Source organism: Lepus europaeus, chromosome 11 (genome assembly GCF_033115175.1).
Source record: "Lepus europaeus isolate LE1 chromosome 11, mLepTim1.pri, whole genome shotgun sequence".
Classification (NCBI taxonomy): domain Eukaryota; kingdom Metazoa; phylum Chordata; class Mammalia; order Lagomorpha; family Leporidae; genus Lepus; species Lepus europaeus.
In genome coordinates this window covers 18,194,545-18,210,494 of record NC_084837.1, presented here as the reverse complement: position 1 = coordinate 18,210,494, position 15,950 = coordinate 18,194,545, and the positions used below count along the sequence as shown (strand labels likewise).

General features: G+C 45.5%; 1 protein-coding gene across 2 annotated transcripts in view; it reads left to right on the top strand.

The window, feature by feature from the left end:
* Positions 1–98: 98 nt before the first annotated feature.
* KIAA0586 (KIAA0586 ortholog) overlaps positions 99–15,950 on the top strand; it is a 120,919-nt gene continuing 105,067 nt past the window's right edge. Inside the window, exons 1-4 of one of the 2 annotated variants that reach the window (XM_062205043.1) lie at positions 99–210; positions 878–948; positions 7,021–7,090; positions 8,322–8,391. In XM_062205043.1, coding sequence (XP_062061027.1) covers positions 150–210; positions 878–948; positions 7,021–7,090; positions 8,322–8,391 — 272 coding nt within the window. In that variant the 5' untranslated portion in view covers positions 99–149. Of the gene's footprint in view, positions 211–877; positions 949–7,020; positions 7,091–8,321; positions 8,392–15,950 lie in introns of those variants that run through there. The other variant, XM_062205044.1, reaches the window with a different exon arrangement.

Here is a 15,950-nt window from a genome sequence, read left to right as displayed (position 1 = left end):
TGGCTAACCGAGTTCCTCAGGCGCCGGGGAAACCCCCGCCGGCCGCGGCCCCGGCCTCCGCCACCCCGCGGCCCCGGAGGAGTGCGCGCGGGGCGCTGCCCCGCAGACCCGCCGCCGGCGACAGGAGGGGCTCCGAGCTTAGCGCGGAGATGGCGGCCAGGAGCCTCCGCGGGCAAGGCCGGGCGCTGCCGAGGGAGGAGGCGCCAGCCGGTACGTGCCGCGCTCGGTCCCCGAGGGTCCCCGAGCGTCCCGGGCCCCAGCACCGTGTGCACCCCCGCGCGTGCCCGCGGCCTCTCTGTCCGGTTTTGCGCGGCGCCCTGTTCGCATGCGAGGTGCACCTGCCGGTGGAACGCGCGTCTTGCTGAAGGCTTTGCCTCCGGCTGGGCGCGGTGCAGAGCGCGCAGCTTCCGTGCTCCGATCCGCTCAGCTTTCCCGGAGCGCGGTGAAGTTGGCGATGGTTTACGTGTAAGCGTCATCTGCTCTGCTGGTGATTTTAAGGGTCGGATTCACGAGGCCTTTAAAAGGGTGTTTGTTCTTTTTAACCACAGCAGTAATACTGTAACAGGCCTGCTGTCAAGTCAGATTTTTACATCACTTACGTATTTTATTCCTGGCAAACGATTCCATCCGTCCTTTATCCACACCCAACAGTGTCCTAACGTGTTTTAAAGCATTTATACTTCTTATCTCAGTAGGTTGTCAATACCTACCTTATTTTCCCACTTGTCAACTGTGCAAACCATTATTTAAATACATCTTTGCATGTAAAGTGTCTTATGTTAATATCCAGTTTCTAGTTCTTGAATCATGCCTGCCACTTATCTAAAGATAAGGTTCTGATTAAAATTCACTAAAATGGATGCCTTTTTGTCCTCAGGTTCATCAGACTTAACCGCTGCTGGAAATTCTCACCAGCCTCCGTTAGCAAATCCCACTGTGTCAGAAAGTGTAAGCATAAGGATTCTTGATTATGTTCATGTTAAAATGTCCCCTGTCATCAAACAACGTGTCCCTAAGTTATGTTTGATTTACATTGTGCTTTTTTTTTAGATTTATTTATTGGGGCCAGCCCTGTGGCGTAGCGGGGAAAGCCACGACCTGCAGTGCCGGCATCCCATGTGGGCGCCGGTTCAAGACTCAGCTGTTCCACTTCCGATCCAGCTCTCTGTCCTGGGAAAGCAGTAGAAGATGGCCCCAGTCCTTGGGCCCCTGCACCCATGTGGGAGACCTGGAAGAAGCTCCTGGCTCCTGGCTTCGTATTGGCGCAGCTTTGGCCTTGCAGCCAATTGGGGAGCAAACCAGCAGATGGAAGACCTCTCTCTCTCTCTCTCTCTCTCTCTCTCTCTCTCTGCCTCTCCTTCCCTTTCTGTGTAACTCTGACTTTCAACTAGATAAATAAATCTTAAAAAAAAATATTTATTTGAAAGAGTTACAGAAAGAGGGAGAAACAAAGAGAAATCTTCACTCCCCAGATAGCTGCAGTGCCAGGGTGAGCAGGCTGAAGCCAGGAGCTTCTTCCAGGTCTCCCATGTGGGTAGCAAGGGCCCAAGCACTTGGGCCCTCTTCTGCTGCTTCCCCAGGTGTATTAGCAAGGAGCGGGACTGAACGTGGAGCAGCCGGGACACGACGGGCACCCATATGGGATCACAGCGTGGCAGGCAGTGGCTTTACCCGCTGTGCACTACAGTGCTGCCCCAAGAGAATACTCGCCAGGAGAAATGTTTCATGTACAGCTGTGGCTTGATTAGTATTTGAGATGTTCAACAAAAAAACCTTCCCTAGAATGGAAAATACCCATTGGTAAGATAATGACCACTGAGAGAAACACTATAACTGAGAAGAAACTCTGCTGCTATTTAGAGAAAAGGTTTTGTTGACCAGAGAAAAAGAGAGGAAAAGAAACTAACCACACACATACATGCCCCCTCCCCGGTCACATATACACAGGTTCAACTTACATACCATTCAAACTGGTGTGAAGTCGTCGTCGTCTTTTTTTTTTTTTTTTTTTGGGGGGGGGAGGTTCTTTATCTGAACTTTTCAACCTTTTTATTAGAATGCTGAAAATATTTGACAATAAATGTTCTGTTAATGAGATCTAATTAGACTGACCACTAATCATAATGTTGACCTATGTATTGCTGATGTAACAAGTCTATAACAAGAGTTTCACAACATGATATTTTGAATCCAGTAAACTAAGAATTAAAATGAAACTTTTTATTTTTACTCAGCAATTTTGTCAAAAGGTCACAATGAAATGTACAATTATGGGATATTGTTGTGTTGAGTAAATGCCTACCTCTTAGGCTGGTGTTTCTCTTCATTTTTTTTTCTTAAGATTTATTTATTTACTTGAGAGGCAGAGTTATATAGAGAGAGAGACGGAGAGACAGAGTGAGGTCTTCCATCTGCTGGCTCACTTGCCAAATGGCTGCAACAGCAGGAGTTGGGCCAGGTTAAAGCCAGGAGACTCCATCTGGGTCTCCCATGTCTGTGACAGAGCCCCAGGTACTTGGGCCGTCTTTAGCTGCTTTCCCAGGTGAATGAGCAGGGAGCTGGATTGGAATTGGAGCAGCCAGGACTCAAAGCAGCTCCCAAATGGGATACAGGTATTTTTTGTTTCTATGTTTGAAAGGCAGAATGACAGAGAGAAAAACTTCCATCAGCTGCTTCACTCCCCAAATGGTCACAATGGCTGGGGCTGATTCAGGCCAAATCAAGAGCCCACAGATCCATGAATCTCCACATGGGTGGCAGGGGCCCACGAACTTGGGCAGCCATCTGCTGCTTTCCCAGACACATTAGCAGGGCTCTGGATCGAAGCAGAGCAGCCAGGACTTGATTGAGTGCTGATACGGGATGCTTTTGTTGCAGGCAGTGGCTCCGTTCACTGCGGCACAGCACCGGCCCCTGAGCAGGTCTTATTTCATGACTGATACTACTTGTAGTTCATGACTACATAATTTCCCCAATTTATGGATACACTGTTACTGTATAATTGAGGAGACCTGGGTGATTTTTGTCATGAGGATCATCAAGTAGGATTCTGTTAGATTTAATATGGGTTCACAGGTTGCTTTTGATTTACCTATTGTAAAATATGCCCAAAGCAAATTTAATTCAGTTTCATTTTACTAAGAATGCAAAGTGCAATTCGAATTTTTTTAAAATTTATTTATTTATTTTAAATTTTTTTGACAGGCAGAGTGGACAGTGAGAGAGAAAGACAGAGAGAAAGGTCTTCCTTTTGCCGTTGGTTCACTCTCCAATGGCCGCCGCGGCTGGCGCTGCGACCTGCGCATCACGCTGATCCGATGGCAGGAGCCAGGTGCTTCTCCTGGTCTCCCATGGGGTGCAGGGCCCAAGCACTTGGGCCATCCTCCACTGCACTCCCTGGCCACAGCAGAGAGCTGGCCTGGAAGAGGGGCAACCGGGACAGGATCGGTGCCTCGACCGGGACTAGAACCTGGTGTGCCGGCGCCGCAAGGTGGAGGATTAGCCTAGTGAGCCGCGGCGCCGGCCTAAAATTTATTTTTATTTAAAAAATGGAGTGAACGGGAGAGGGAGAGGGTACAGTCCCATCTGCTGGTTCGTTCCTCAAGTGCTTGCCACAGCTGGGACTGGGTTGGGCTAGGAGCTCCATCCAGGTCTCCGGCTTGGTTGACAGGAACCCCACTGGTTGAGTCATTACTGCTGCCTCCCAGGGTCTGCACTGGCTGGAAGCTGGAGTCAGGAGTCAACTCAAACCCAGACACACCGGCTTGGGACATGGGCATCCTGACTGGGCAGCCTAACTGTTGGACAGCTTGCCCACCTTCTTGTTGTGTCTGGGTTTTATTACATGAGGTTACTGTGCCTACTGAGTAGACCGTGTTATTTTAAAGAAAAAGCTGCAGGAATTATGCCTGATATACTAATTTATTTATAAATTCATTTATATCTGCTTTTTTTTTTTTTTTTTTTCAAGCAGAGTGGATAGTGAGAGAGAGAGACAGACAGAAAGGTCTTTTTGCCGTTGGTTCACCCTCCAATGGCCGCTGTGGCTGGCACATCTCGCTGATCCGAAGCCAGGAGCCAGGTGCTTCTCCTGGTCTCCCATGCGGGTGCAGGGCCCAAGCACTTGGGCTATCCTCCACTGCCTTCCTGAGCCATAGCAGAGAGCTGGCCTGGAAGAGGGGCAACCGGGATAGAATCCGGCGCCCCAACCGGGACTAGAACCCGGTGTGCCAGCGCCACAAGGCGGAGGATTAGCCTGTTAAGCCACGGCGCTGGCTCATATCTGCTCTTATTCATACCCATTTCTCCTTACTACCAAAGAGGAGATATGGCTTCTCCTATGTGAACTAGAACAAAACGTTTAAAGAAATTATTTTAGAAAATACGAAGAGGGGCTGGCACTGTGGGCGTAGTGGGTAAAGCTGCTGCATCCCATATGGGCAGCAGTTCGAGTCCTGACTACTCCACTTCTGATTCGATTCTTAGTTATGGCCTGGGAAAGTAGTAGAAGATGGCCCAGGTGCTTGGGCCCCTGCACCTACACAGAAGACCTGGAAGAAGCTCCTGGCTGCTGGCTTCAGATTGGCGCAGCTCCAGCCGTTGCGGCCAATTGGGGAGTGAACCAGCGGATGGAAGATCACTCTCTCTCTCTGCCTCTTCTTTTTCTGTGTAACTCTGCCTTTCAAATAAATAAATCAATCTTTGAATTTTCTTTCTTTTTTTTTAAGAAAAAAATGCCACAATTAAAAACAATAACTCTTAACACTTTGAGTTTTTTTTGTACATTTGTATGTTTCATTAAATAGTAGTACCATACTGTTTTATGGCTAGATGATATTAAAGATCTTTCCATGTCATCAATTTTTTTTTCCCTAAAAGTTTTTAATGGGGTCAAAGGATTTCAGTGTATATGATTATCATAGTTTATTTCTTCATCTGCATGAAGGACTTTTCCCTGCCATTTTTGGTAATACAAGCATGCACGTTGTGAACATCCTGGCACATATCTCAGACTATTCCTTTAGGATTAATTTCTAGATATGAAGTCATAGATCAGAAGGTATACACAGTTTTTGAAATGTTTCTATATTGCCTCTTGAAAGACTATCAATATATTCTCTCCAGCAAGGTCATGAGTGGAATTCATTTCTTCCATCTTTACCAGTAAGCTCATTTGGATAGATTATAAAGTAGACATTTTATTGTGTTTATTAGTAGTAAGGGAAGTTTTTTTTATGTAGATGGCCATTTGTATTCTTTTTTTTAACATTTATTTATTTGAAAGTCAGAGTTACACAGAGAGAGGAGAGGCAGAGAGAGAGAGGTCTTCTATCCGCTGGTTCACTCCCCAATTGGCTGCAACGGCCAGAGCTGCACCCATCCGAAGCCAGGAGAAGCCAGGAGCCAGGAGCTTCTTCCAGGTCTCCCACATAGATGCAGGGGCCCAAGGACTTGGGCCATCTTCAGCTGCTTTCCCAGGCCACAGCAGAGAGCTGGATCGGAAGTGGAGCCAGCTGGGTCTTGAACCGGCATCCATATGGGATGCCAGTGCTTCAGGCCAGGGCGTTAACCCATGGTGCCATAGCACCAGCCCCCGTATTCATTTTTTTTTTTTTAAATTTTTTGACAGGCAGAGTGGACAGTGAGAGAGACAGAGAGAAAGGTCTTCCTTTGCTGTTGGTTCACTCTCTAATGGCTGCCGCGGCCGGCGCGCTGATCCGATGGCAGGAGCCAGGTGCTTCTTCTGGTCTCCCATGGGGTGCAGGGCCCAAGCATTTGGGCCATCCTCCACTGCCTTCCCGGGCCACAGCAGAGAGCTGGCCTGGAAGAGGGGCAACCGGGACAGAATCCAGTGCCCCGACCGGGACTAGAATCTGTTATGCCGGTGCCGCAAGGCGGAGGATTAGCCTATTGAGCCGCGGCACCGGCCTCGTACTTATTTTTTTGTGAAATATATATTGCATTCATGAAAGATGAAAGAGAATTACGTCATTTTTGTACCAGTTTGAGGGAAACATTGTATGGTATTGTTAATTTGGCTTTTTTAGCAATTAACACCTGTCGTCAGGAGATAGCCTTGATTGGTTATCTTTTATGATGTTTTTCTGTTCCCTTTTCTGATGTACTGGAAAATGAAAGGTGTCTGCAGGCAGGTGAAGAGCAACATTGAAGTGGTAGTGTTGTCACTGAATAGACCCTGAGAGGTGCAGTCCAGGATCACATATGTAAGCAGAAAGCTGTTTGCCAGTAGGTGTCACCTACGTAAGGGAGCCTTCTGTGACTACACAGAGCTCAGTGACACATTGCTGTGATTGATCTGTGACGTCCCGTGTGTGAGTATCCCTATCTATTCCATTCAGTTCATAGCAGTCAGGTTTTCATGCTTAACTGAGATGCCAGTTACTTGCTTTGCCAGAAGTGCCAAATCAGGGTTTGAGTCTGTATCTCAGTGCCGCATTTGCTTGTTTGTACATTTACTAATTCCTCTAATTACTAATCCATCACATTACTCTCAGTCAATAAATCTTCATAGTACCTAAGCATGGGGCAGTGCTTGAAATGAAGCTATAAAACGCATAGTCATGGGGCCGACACTGTGGGGCAGCGTGTTAAGCCACTGTTTGCAGCACTGGCATCCCATACGGGCTCTGGTTTGAGTCTCGGCTGCTCCACTTCCAATCCAGCTCTCTGCTAACGTGCCTGGGAAAGCAGTGGAGGATGGCCCAAGTGCTTGGGCCCCTGCACCTACGTGAGAGACCCAAATGAAATCTCCTGGTTCCTGGCTTTGGCCTGGCCCAGCCCTGGTCATTATGGCCATTTATGGAGTGAGCCAGCAGATGGAAGATCTCCCTCTTCTCTCTGTTTCTCCTCTTGCTGTAACTCTGGCTTTCAAATAAATCAAATTCTCAAAAAAAAACCCACAATCCTGCCTTCCCAGACCACAGTTGTCACATAGCTAGCGATACGTAATAAATCACAAAGCTGATTCAGCTCCTCACCTTCTCCTTTCATATCCCAAAGGATTTTTCTAAAGATGTTGCAGTGCAAGGGTTGCCTTTGAATAACACAGAAGAGAGCAACAGACAAAAAGGTAAAAGAATAGAATTTTTTTTAATTGTGATGAAATATACATTACATAAAATTTACCGTTTTTGAATGTAAAGGTCTATGCTATTAATTGCATTCATTTTGTTATGCAGCCATCATCGCCATTTCAAGAACTTTGTCATTGCCCTCAAGTGGACTCTATCCATCAGACACTAACTCCCTAGTCTTCCTCCCCTCAGCTCCTGGCAGCCACCATCTTGCTTTCTGTCTGTAAATCTGACTGTGCTAGAGACCTCATTAGTGGAATCATTACAGTATTTGACCTTGTGTGTCTGACTCATTTCACTTAGCAAGCACTATGTCTTCAGCCTTCTTCCATATTGTAACATGTGTCAGAATTTTCTTTGTAAGGACAAAATTGATTTTTAGACATTCATTCAACTACCTTATACTTTTTTATTTATTATTTCCATTTTTAATTTTTCCTCCCAAAAAATTGTTAATAATACCATCCGAAAGTTTCTTTTATTACTAACTTACTACATCTGTTTATAAATTATGAATTCAAGTTTTGAATAGTCTTTGGAAAGGCAACAGATTAAACATGTCTTGAAAAGTTTTATTTTTAAAATTTTTTTAAAGATTTATTTATTTTTATCTGAAAGACAGAGTTACAGAGAGAGAGAGAGAAAGAGAAAGAGAGGTCTTACATCCGCTGGTTCAATCCCAGGTGGCTGCAACAGCCAGAGCTGCGCTGATCCAAAGCCAGGAGTCAGGAGCTTCTTCTGGGTCTCCCACACAGGTGCAAGAGCCCAAGGACTGGGGCCATCTTCGGCTGCTATCCCAGGCCACAGCAGAGAGCTGGATTGGGATAGGAACAGCTGAGATTCAAACCGGCTCCCATATGGTATGCCGGCGCTTCAGGCCAGGGCATTAACTTGCTGTGCCACAGTGCTGGCCCCTTGAAAAGTTTTATTATTTAATGACAATGTGTGAAGTAGTTTGTTTTGGTTTATACAAAGCAATTTTTAGGGTTTGAGCAAATGTTTCCAGTTTGGCCTCAGATTTTTCACAATTTTTATGTAGAGTTTATGGTTATAACTGTTATATTATTAGTTAGTCTCTTAATTTGTTCCTTGCTTTTTTGTTGTTGAGAAATCCTATTGTTGAATCCCTAAAAATTCTTTCAGTTTAGAAAGATTTTTTTGAGTGAACAATTAAAATTACAAAATTTCCAGGAATCTGAAGTATATCTTCATGTCTTGATTTTGCAGCAAATGACATCTGTATTTCTCAGTTTGCCATGGGACAGAAAGATGCTCTAAGAACAGTTTTAAAGCAAAAGTAAGTTTCACTTACAGAAAATGGCTGGAACACGTCTTGGGTAAAATATGCTTCATTTGTACTTTGGACATAGGACAAGCTTTCTTTTCCCCGTATGAAGTAGCATTGTGTGATGATATATATGAAATTTTTCTCATGCTTTTCTGGGTAGCCATGATATCCTCAATGTGTGTTAGAAATCATTAGTATAGAGGAGGTGCTGTTCTAAGCACTGTAGTACATTGACTTGTTAATACTCATCAAACCCTGTGAAGCAGATTCCATTGCCATCCTGATTTCACAAAACCTCCATTTAATAAGTGAGAAAATAGGCTTTCTGCGGGTCATTTAGCAAGGTGTTCTTAGGTTGGCATTCAAACCCAGGCATTTTGCCTTTGGGCCCACTCTCTTACAACTTTGCTATACTGCTTGTATCAGTGATCAAGTACTACCTTAGACATAATATGTATTATTATGTATTTTTTTTTTTTTTTTTTGACAAGCAGAGTTAGACAGTGAGAGAGAGAAACAGAGAGAAAGGTCTTCTTTCCATTGGTTTATCCCCCAAATGGCTGCTACGGCCAGCGCACTGCACCAATCCGAAGCCAGGAGCCAGGTGCTTCCTCCTGGTCTCCCATGCAGGTGCAGGGCCCAAGCACTTGGGCCATCCTCCACTGCACTCCCGGGCCACAGCAGAGAGCTGGACTGGAAGAGGAGAACCGGCGTCCCAACCAGGAATAGAACCCGGGGTACCAGCGCCGCAGGCGGAGCTAAGAGAGCTGCAGCGCCGGCTGTATTATTGACTTTCAAAGGATATCGACAGTTCTTCCGTATCGAAAATACCTTAGAAAGTAGGAAACAATTTTACTTGCCTTTGAATTCTTGTTTTATTCTTCATTTAACACAAATGCCATAGATTCTCATTTTATTCAAAGGTTTTGCTTTTGAATTCTCATTGTACATTCTGTAGGCAAAAGATCAGTGATTTTTATAACACAATTAAAATAAACATAAAGCTGTTCACATAGAATGCTTATTCTTTTTTCACCTGTAGTAACCCGTGACATACTTATTATACTCTGGGAAGGACTGGAATAGCAGAAGTAAACGCTGGTAAACCACAAAACTGTCACGTGAACTGGCCAGAAGTTCCTAGCTGGTTCTTCGGCCTCTCAGGATTTTCCCTTTTATATTTGTTCAGTGTGTAATTCCTAATATGCGATGTAATTGGGAGACAACTGTATGGCAGATTTTATCCTAGGTGTGTCAACGTGTGACCGAAGCGAGAGTGCGGGTACGAGGAGTGGTGTCGTCTGTCCGCTGTCTACCTGAGCTTTGAGCTGCAGTTGACTGACTCAGGTGGACAGGAAGTGGTCATCACCTCCATCCATCTGACCGCTGGCGGGTGATGTGGCTGCTTACGACCACAGCAGGGACTTCAGCAACTTGCCTTCAAGTCAGAACTCTCCAAACAAACCTCTCAGATTTGTCAGAGTTGAGGGAGAAATTATTATTAAATAAGTGGCCACAGAGGGGTAATGGAGAGCCCCCCCCCCCCCCCCGTATCTGTTGACAATGGATCTTTCCTCGATTAAGGAGTGAAGAATAGGAGCAGACTTTGGTGTAATGGTTAAGACATGTTTTGGGATGCCCACATCCAATATCAGAGAGCCTGGGTTGAAGTCCTGACGGTGCTCCTAGTTACAGCTTTCTGCTGTTGCCTACGCTGAGTACTTGGGTTTCTTCTATCCACGTGGGATACTGGGATTGAGTTCTTGTCTCCTGGCTTCAGCCCGACCCTGCCCCAGCTGTTGTGTGTATTTAGGAAGTGAACCAGTAAATAGGAACTCTCTCTTGGTATATCTGCCTGTCTGTCTCTCTCTGTTATCTTGCTCAAATAAATAAAATAAAAATTTTGGGCCCAGTGCTGTGGCATAGCAAGTAGAGCCGCCACCTGTGGTGCCCACATCCCATATGGGCACTGGTTTGAGTCCTGGCAGTTTCACTTCTGATCCAACTCACTGCTATGGCCTGGGAAGGCAGTAGAAGATGGCCCAAGTCTTTGGGCCGCTGCACCCATGTGGGAGACCCAGAGGAAGCTCCTGGCTTCTGGCTCTGGATTGGCGTGGCCCTCTGGGGAGTGAACCAGCAGATGGAAGACCTCTCTCTCTCTAACTCTGCCTTTCAAATAAATAAATAAATCTTTAAAATTTTTTTATATTTATCTAAGGATTTAAAAAAATTTGTTTGAAAAACAGTTACAGAGAGAGGGAGAAACAGAGACAGAGAAAAAGAAATATCTTCCATTTGCTGGTTCACACACCAAATGGCTGCAATGGCCAGGGCTGGTGCCAGTCCGAAGCCGGGAGCCTGGAACTCCATTCGGGTCTCCCTGTGGGTGCAGGGGCCCAAGAACTTGGGCCATCTTCGACTGTTTTTCCAGGCACGTAAGGGGGGAACTGGATCAGAAGTGGTGCAGCTGGGACTTGAACTGTCACCTGTATAGGATGCTGGGGTGGCACGCAGTGGTTTAACTGCAACGCCAGCTCCAAATAAAAATTTTCAAAAAGGATGAATGGACAGAATTTTTTAAAAAGTATGAACGACCTATGAGAAATAATTGCAATGTAGAGAGTAGTAACTGAATCAGAAATATAAAAATGACTCAAGTCAAGAGGTAGTCTGTATTTTGAGAGATTAACCATTAAAGTGAAACAGGCTAAACATAAAACTACAACAGTGATATTTTGAGGAGAAAGCAAATAAAAAGAAATAGGAGTATCAATATAATTGAAGTAAAATTAAAGGTTTATGTGTTAAATAGGTTTTTTTTTTTTTTTTAGAGGGGCAGGGTATGTACACATTTTTTTAGTTTTTAAATATTTAATGAAGAGGTACATGATCTTAAAAAACCAAACAGTAGACTGGCGCTGTGGCTCACTTGGCTAGTCCTCCGCCTATTGTGCTAGCACCCTGGGTTCTAGTCCTGGTTGGGGCACCGGGTACTAGTCCTGGTTGCTCCTCTTCCAGTCCAGCTCTCTGCTGTGGCCCAGGAGTGCAGTGGAGGATGGCCCAAGTGCTTGGGAGACCGGGAGGAATACCTGGCTCCTGGCTTTGGATCGGCGTAGTGCTGTCCATAATGGTCATTTGGGGAGTGAACCAATGGAAGGAAGACCTTTCTCTCTGTCTCTCTCTCACTGTCTATAACTCCTCTCTCTGTGTCTCTCTCTCTCACTGTCTAACTCTGCCTGGCCAAACAAAAAAACAAAAAAACAAAAAAAACCACACACACACACACACACACAAAAGCCAAAGAGTATTAAAAGCTTGTATTGAAAACCACTAGCATATGTACTACTTCCTGGACCAACCCTGTCCTCCAAAGGCAATCAGTTTGAATTCTTTAACTCTTTCCTCTGAGAGAGAATTTCATAACTCAAAGTAATATACTTACGGTACTATTTTAAAATATTTTTGTCAACTCAGCTAATGGGGTGCAATGAGGCATTGCAATACATTGTACAATGTGTAATGATCAGATCAGTACAATTGGTGCATCTATCACATCAGACATTTGTCATGTCTTTGTGTTGGGGAATATTTTTTAAAATATTCAGTTAAATGTTATCAGTTGTAGTTATCCTACTATGCTATAGAATATTCTACAGTCTTCTAGTCAACTACACCCCAATGCCCTTAAGCACCCTCTCTCCATCTCCTCTCCCACACACCCTTCCCAAGCTCTGGTAACCACTATTCTCTGTTCATTTCAGAACTTGCCAGGGGTTGGCATTGTAGCACAGGGGGTCAAGCAGCCTACAACTTCAGCATCCCATGTTGGAGTTACAGTTTGAGTCCTGGCCCTTCCAAATCCAATCCAGTTTCCTGCTAATGCTCCTGGGAAAGCAGCAGATATGACCCAAGTGCTTGGGTCCTTGCCACCCATGTGAGAGACCAGGATGGAGTTCCTGGTTCTTGGTTTTGTCCTGATCCAGCCCCAGCTGTGGCATCCGTTTGAGGAGTTAACCAGCAGGTAGATCTCTCTCTGTCCTTTCTCTGACACTATGCCTTTCGGATTAATTAATGAATTACCGACCTCTGCCAACTAAAATCTCTGAGAGTTGAGAGGGAGAATGTGTTAGTAACCAAGTGGACCCTAAGAGGTAATCGTCAACTCTACACCTCTTACCAGTTGACGGTACATCTCTCATCAGTCAAAGATGAATGAGGATTTAAAAATTTTTTTTTATTTTAAAACATTTATTTATTTGAAAGGCATAGTTAGAGTGAAATCTTCCATCCACTCTTTCACTCCCCAAATGGCCACAATGGCTGAGGATGGACCAGGCCAAAGCTAGGAGCCAAGAGCTTCTCCTGGGTTCCCCATGCAGATGCAGGGGCCCAAACACTTGGACCAGCCTCTACTACTTTCTCAGGTGCATTAGCAGGGAGCTGAATTGGAAGTGGGGCAGCTGGCACTGGCACCGGCACCAGGGCCCACATGGGATGCCGGCAGCAGCTTAACTCGTTACTGCAGGATGCCGGCCCTGAATGAGTACTTTTGAGATCAACTTTTTAGCTTCTTACATAATGAGAGCATATGATATTTGTCTTTCTGTGCCTCACTTACTTTTTTTTTTTTTTTGACAGGCAGAGTGGATAGTGAGAGAGAGACAGAAAGGAAGGTCTTCCTTTTTGCTGTTGGTTCACCCTCCAATGGCCGCTGCGGCTGGCGCATCTTGCTGATCCAAAGCCAGGAGCCAGCTTCTCCTGGTCTCCCATGCGGGTGCAGGGCCCAAGCACTTGGGCCATCCTCCACTGCCTTCCCGGGCCACATCAGAGAGCTGGACTGGAAGAGGAGCAACTGGGACTAGAACCCGGTGCCCATATGGGATGCTGGCGCCACAGGCAGAGGATTAACCAAGTGAGCCATGGTGCCGGCCCTAAACTTACCTTTTAATTCTCTTTTGCACAAACTTTTTGAAGTAGCTCATATATACATACATAGAGTTAAGAATTCATATACCTCAAATACATTTTAGAATAAGATGATTCTTGAAGAATCAAAAATAAATACAGAATCATGAAATGCTTGCTCTACTTGATTTTTTATTTTTGACAGGTAGAGTTATAGACAGTGAGAGAGACAGAGAGAAACGTCTTTCTTCCGTTGGTTCACTCCCCAAATGGCCGTTACGGCCAGCGCTGCACCGATCTGAAGCCAGGAACCAGCTGCTTCTTCCTGGTCTCCCATGCGGGTGCAGGGCCCAAGGACTTGGGCCATCCTCCACTGCCTTCCCCGGGCCACAGCAGAGAGCTGGACTGGAAGAGGAGCAACCAGGACCAGAATCCGGCATCCATATGGGATGCTTGTGCTGCAGGCGGAGGATTAACCATGGTGCCGGCCCCTCTACTTGATTTTTTTAAAAAGATTTATTTATTTGAAAGGCAGATTTACAGAGAGGCAGATGTAGAGAGAGAAAGGGGTCTTCTATCTGCTGATTCATTCCCCAGATGGCCACAATGGCTGGAGCTGCTCTGAGCCGAAGGAGGAGCCAGGTTTCTTCTGTAAAATTAGAAAATTAGGATAGATGACCTCAAAGGTTCCTTCACCTCTATAATTCTATGGCATTCTTTAGGCAATTGTGATGAAATAGTTGACAACACTGGTGACTTAATTGCGTATGAGCAGGTAAGCTGAAAGAAAAGTCAGGGTGCTTCGAAATTTTGAGAATGAGCCGAAAATGAGTCTTAGTAGAAATGGAGGAGCATCAGGGAGGCGTGAGTTTTAGGAGTTTGTGCTGTGTTTAAGAATCAAAGGACGGAGGGTTTGGGGGGGGACAATCCAGCCCCTAAAGGCGGGGTGAATGTCTTCTCCCGATGCGGATTACACTTACCTGATTTTGACTGCATTTTGTCAGGGATTTCGTTCATGGTTTTCTTTGAGGCCAGATACAGAGTAATATTGGTCAGCCTTTTTTTTCTTTTCTGCTATTTATTTTAGAGATTTATTTATTTATTTTAAAGTCAGAGTTACACAGAGAGAAAAAGAGAAGCAGAGAGAGAGATCTTCCATCCGCTGGTTCACTCCCCAATTGGCCCCAATGGCTGGAGCTGTATGCCAATCTGAAGCCAGGATACAGGAGCTTCCTCTGGGTCTCACATGTGGGTGCAGGGGCCCAAGGACTTGGGCCATCTTCCACTGCTTTCCCAGGCTATAGCAGAGAGCCAGATTGGAAGAGGAGCAGCCGGGACTCGAACCAGCGCCCATATAGGATGCTGGCACTGCAGGTGGTGGCTTTACCCGCTACGCTACAGTGCTGGCCTCTTTTCTGCTATTTAGTTCAATTCTTATTGTAAATACTTGTATGTATTTACTAGACTCATTTTTTAAAAAAAGATTTATTTATTTATTTGAAAGGCAGAGTTACAGATATGAGGGAGAGACAGAAAAGAGATCTTCCATCCTCTGGTTTACTCCCCAAATGGCTGTAATGGCTGGCTGAAACCAGGAGCCTAGAACGCCATCCAGGTCTCCCACATGGCAGCAGGGGCCCAAGGACTTGGGCCACCTTCCACGGCACATTAGTAGGCAGCTTGATCCCAAGTGGAGCAGCCAGGACTCAAATTGGCACCTATATGGGATGCCAGCACTATAAGCAGCAGTTTAAACTGCTGTGCCACAATGCCAGCCCTAGACTAATTTTTGTTTATTTATTTGAGAAGTGGAGTTACAGAGAGAGAGGGGGAGAGATAGAGATGTCTTCCATCCATTCGTCCACTCGCCAAATGGCCGTAATGATGGGGTTGGGCCAGGCTGAACCAAGGAGTTTTTTCTGGGACTTTTATGTGAGTGCAGGGACCCAAGGACTTGGGCCATCTTCTACTGCTTTTCCAGGCACATTGGCAAGGAGGTGGATCATAAGTGGTGCTGCTGGGACCTGAACCGGCACCCACATGGGATGATGGTGCTGCAGGCTGTGACTTAACCCACTGTGCCAAAGTGCCAGCCCCAATGTTATAATTCATTTAATAGCTATTTGGAGAATAAAGTTATCATTGATTTTAACAACAATCCCTCTTGGGTTGTCTGTCTTGGAAGTCAAACTTGAGACTTGAATTTTTATTAAGTTAGTTTTATTAATTTTTATTAAGTTATTAAATTTGTATTAAGAATTAGAACTTTTGCTGCATGTTTGAAATTTGTACCTCTTTTATTTTATTGACTGAATGATTGATTGAAAGGCAGTTACAGAGAAAGGGAAAAGACAGATCTTCTATCCACTAGTTCACTCCCTAGATAGCCGCAGCATCCAGGGCTGGGCCAGACCGGAGCCAGGAGGTTCCTCTGGGTCTCCCCCGTGGGTGGCAGGGCCCCTCATACTTGGGCCATCTGCTGCTACTTTCCCCAGGCCACTAGCAGGGTGCTGGGTCAGAAATGGAGCGGCTGGATTACACCTGGTGACCATATAGGATGCCAGTGTTTTAGATGGCAGCTTTACCCATCACACCACAAGACCAGTCCCACATTTATACATCTTGACTATCTATCTTTATAATTGTACCCATTCCTTTTTCAT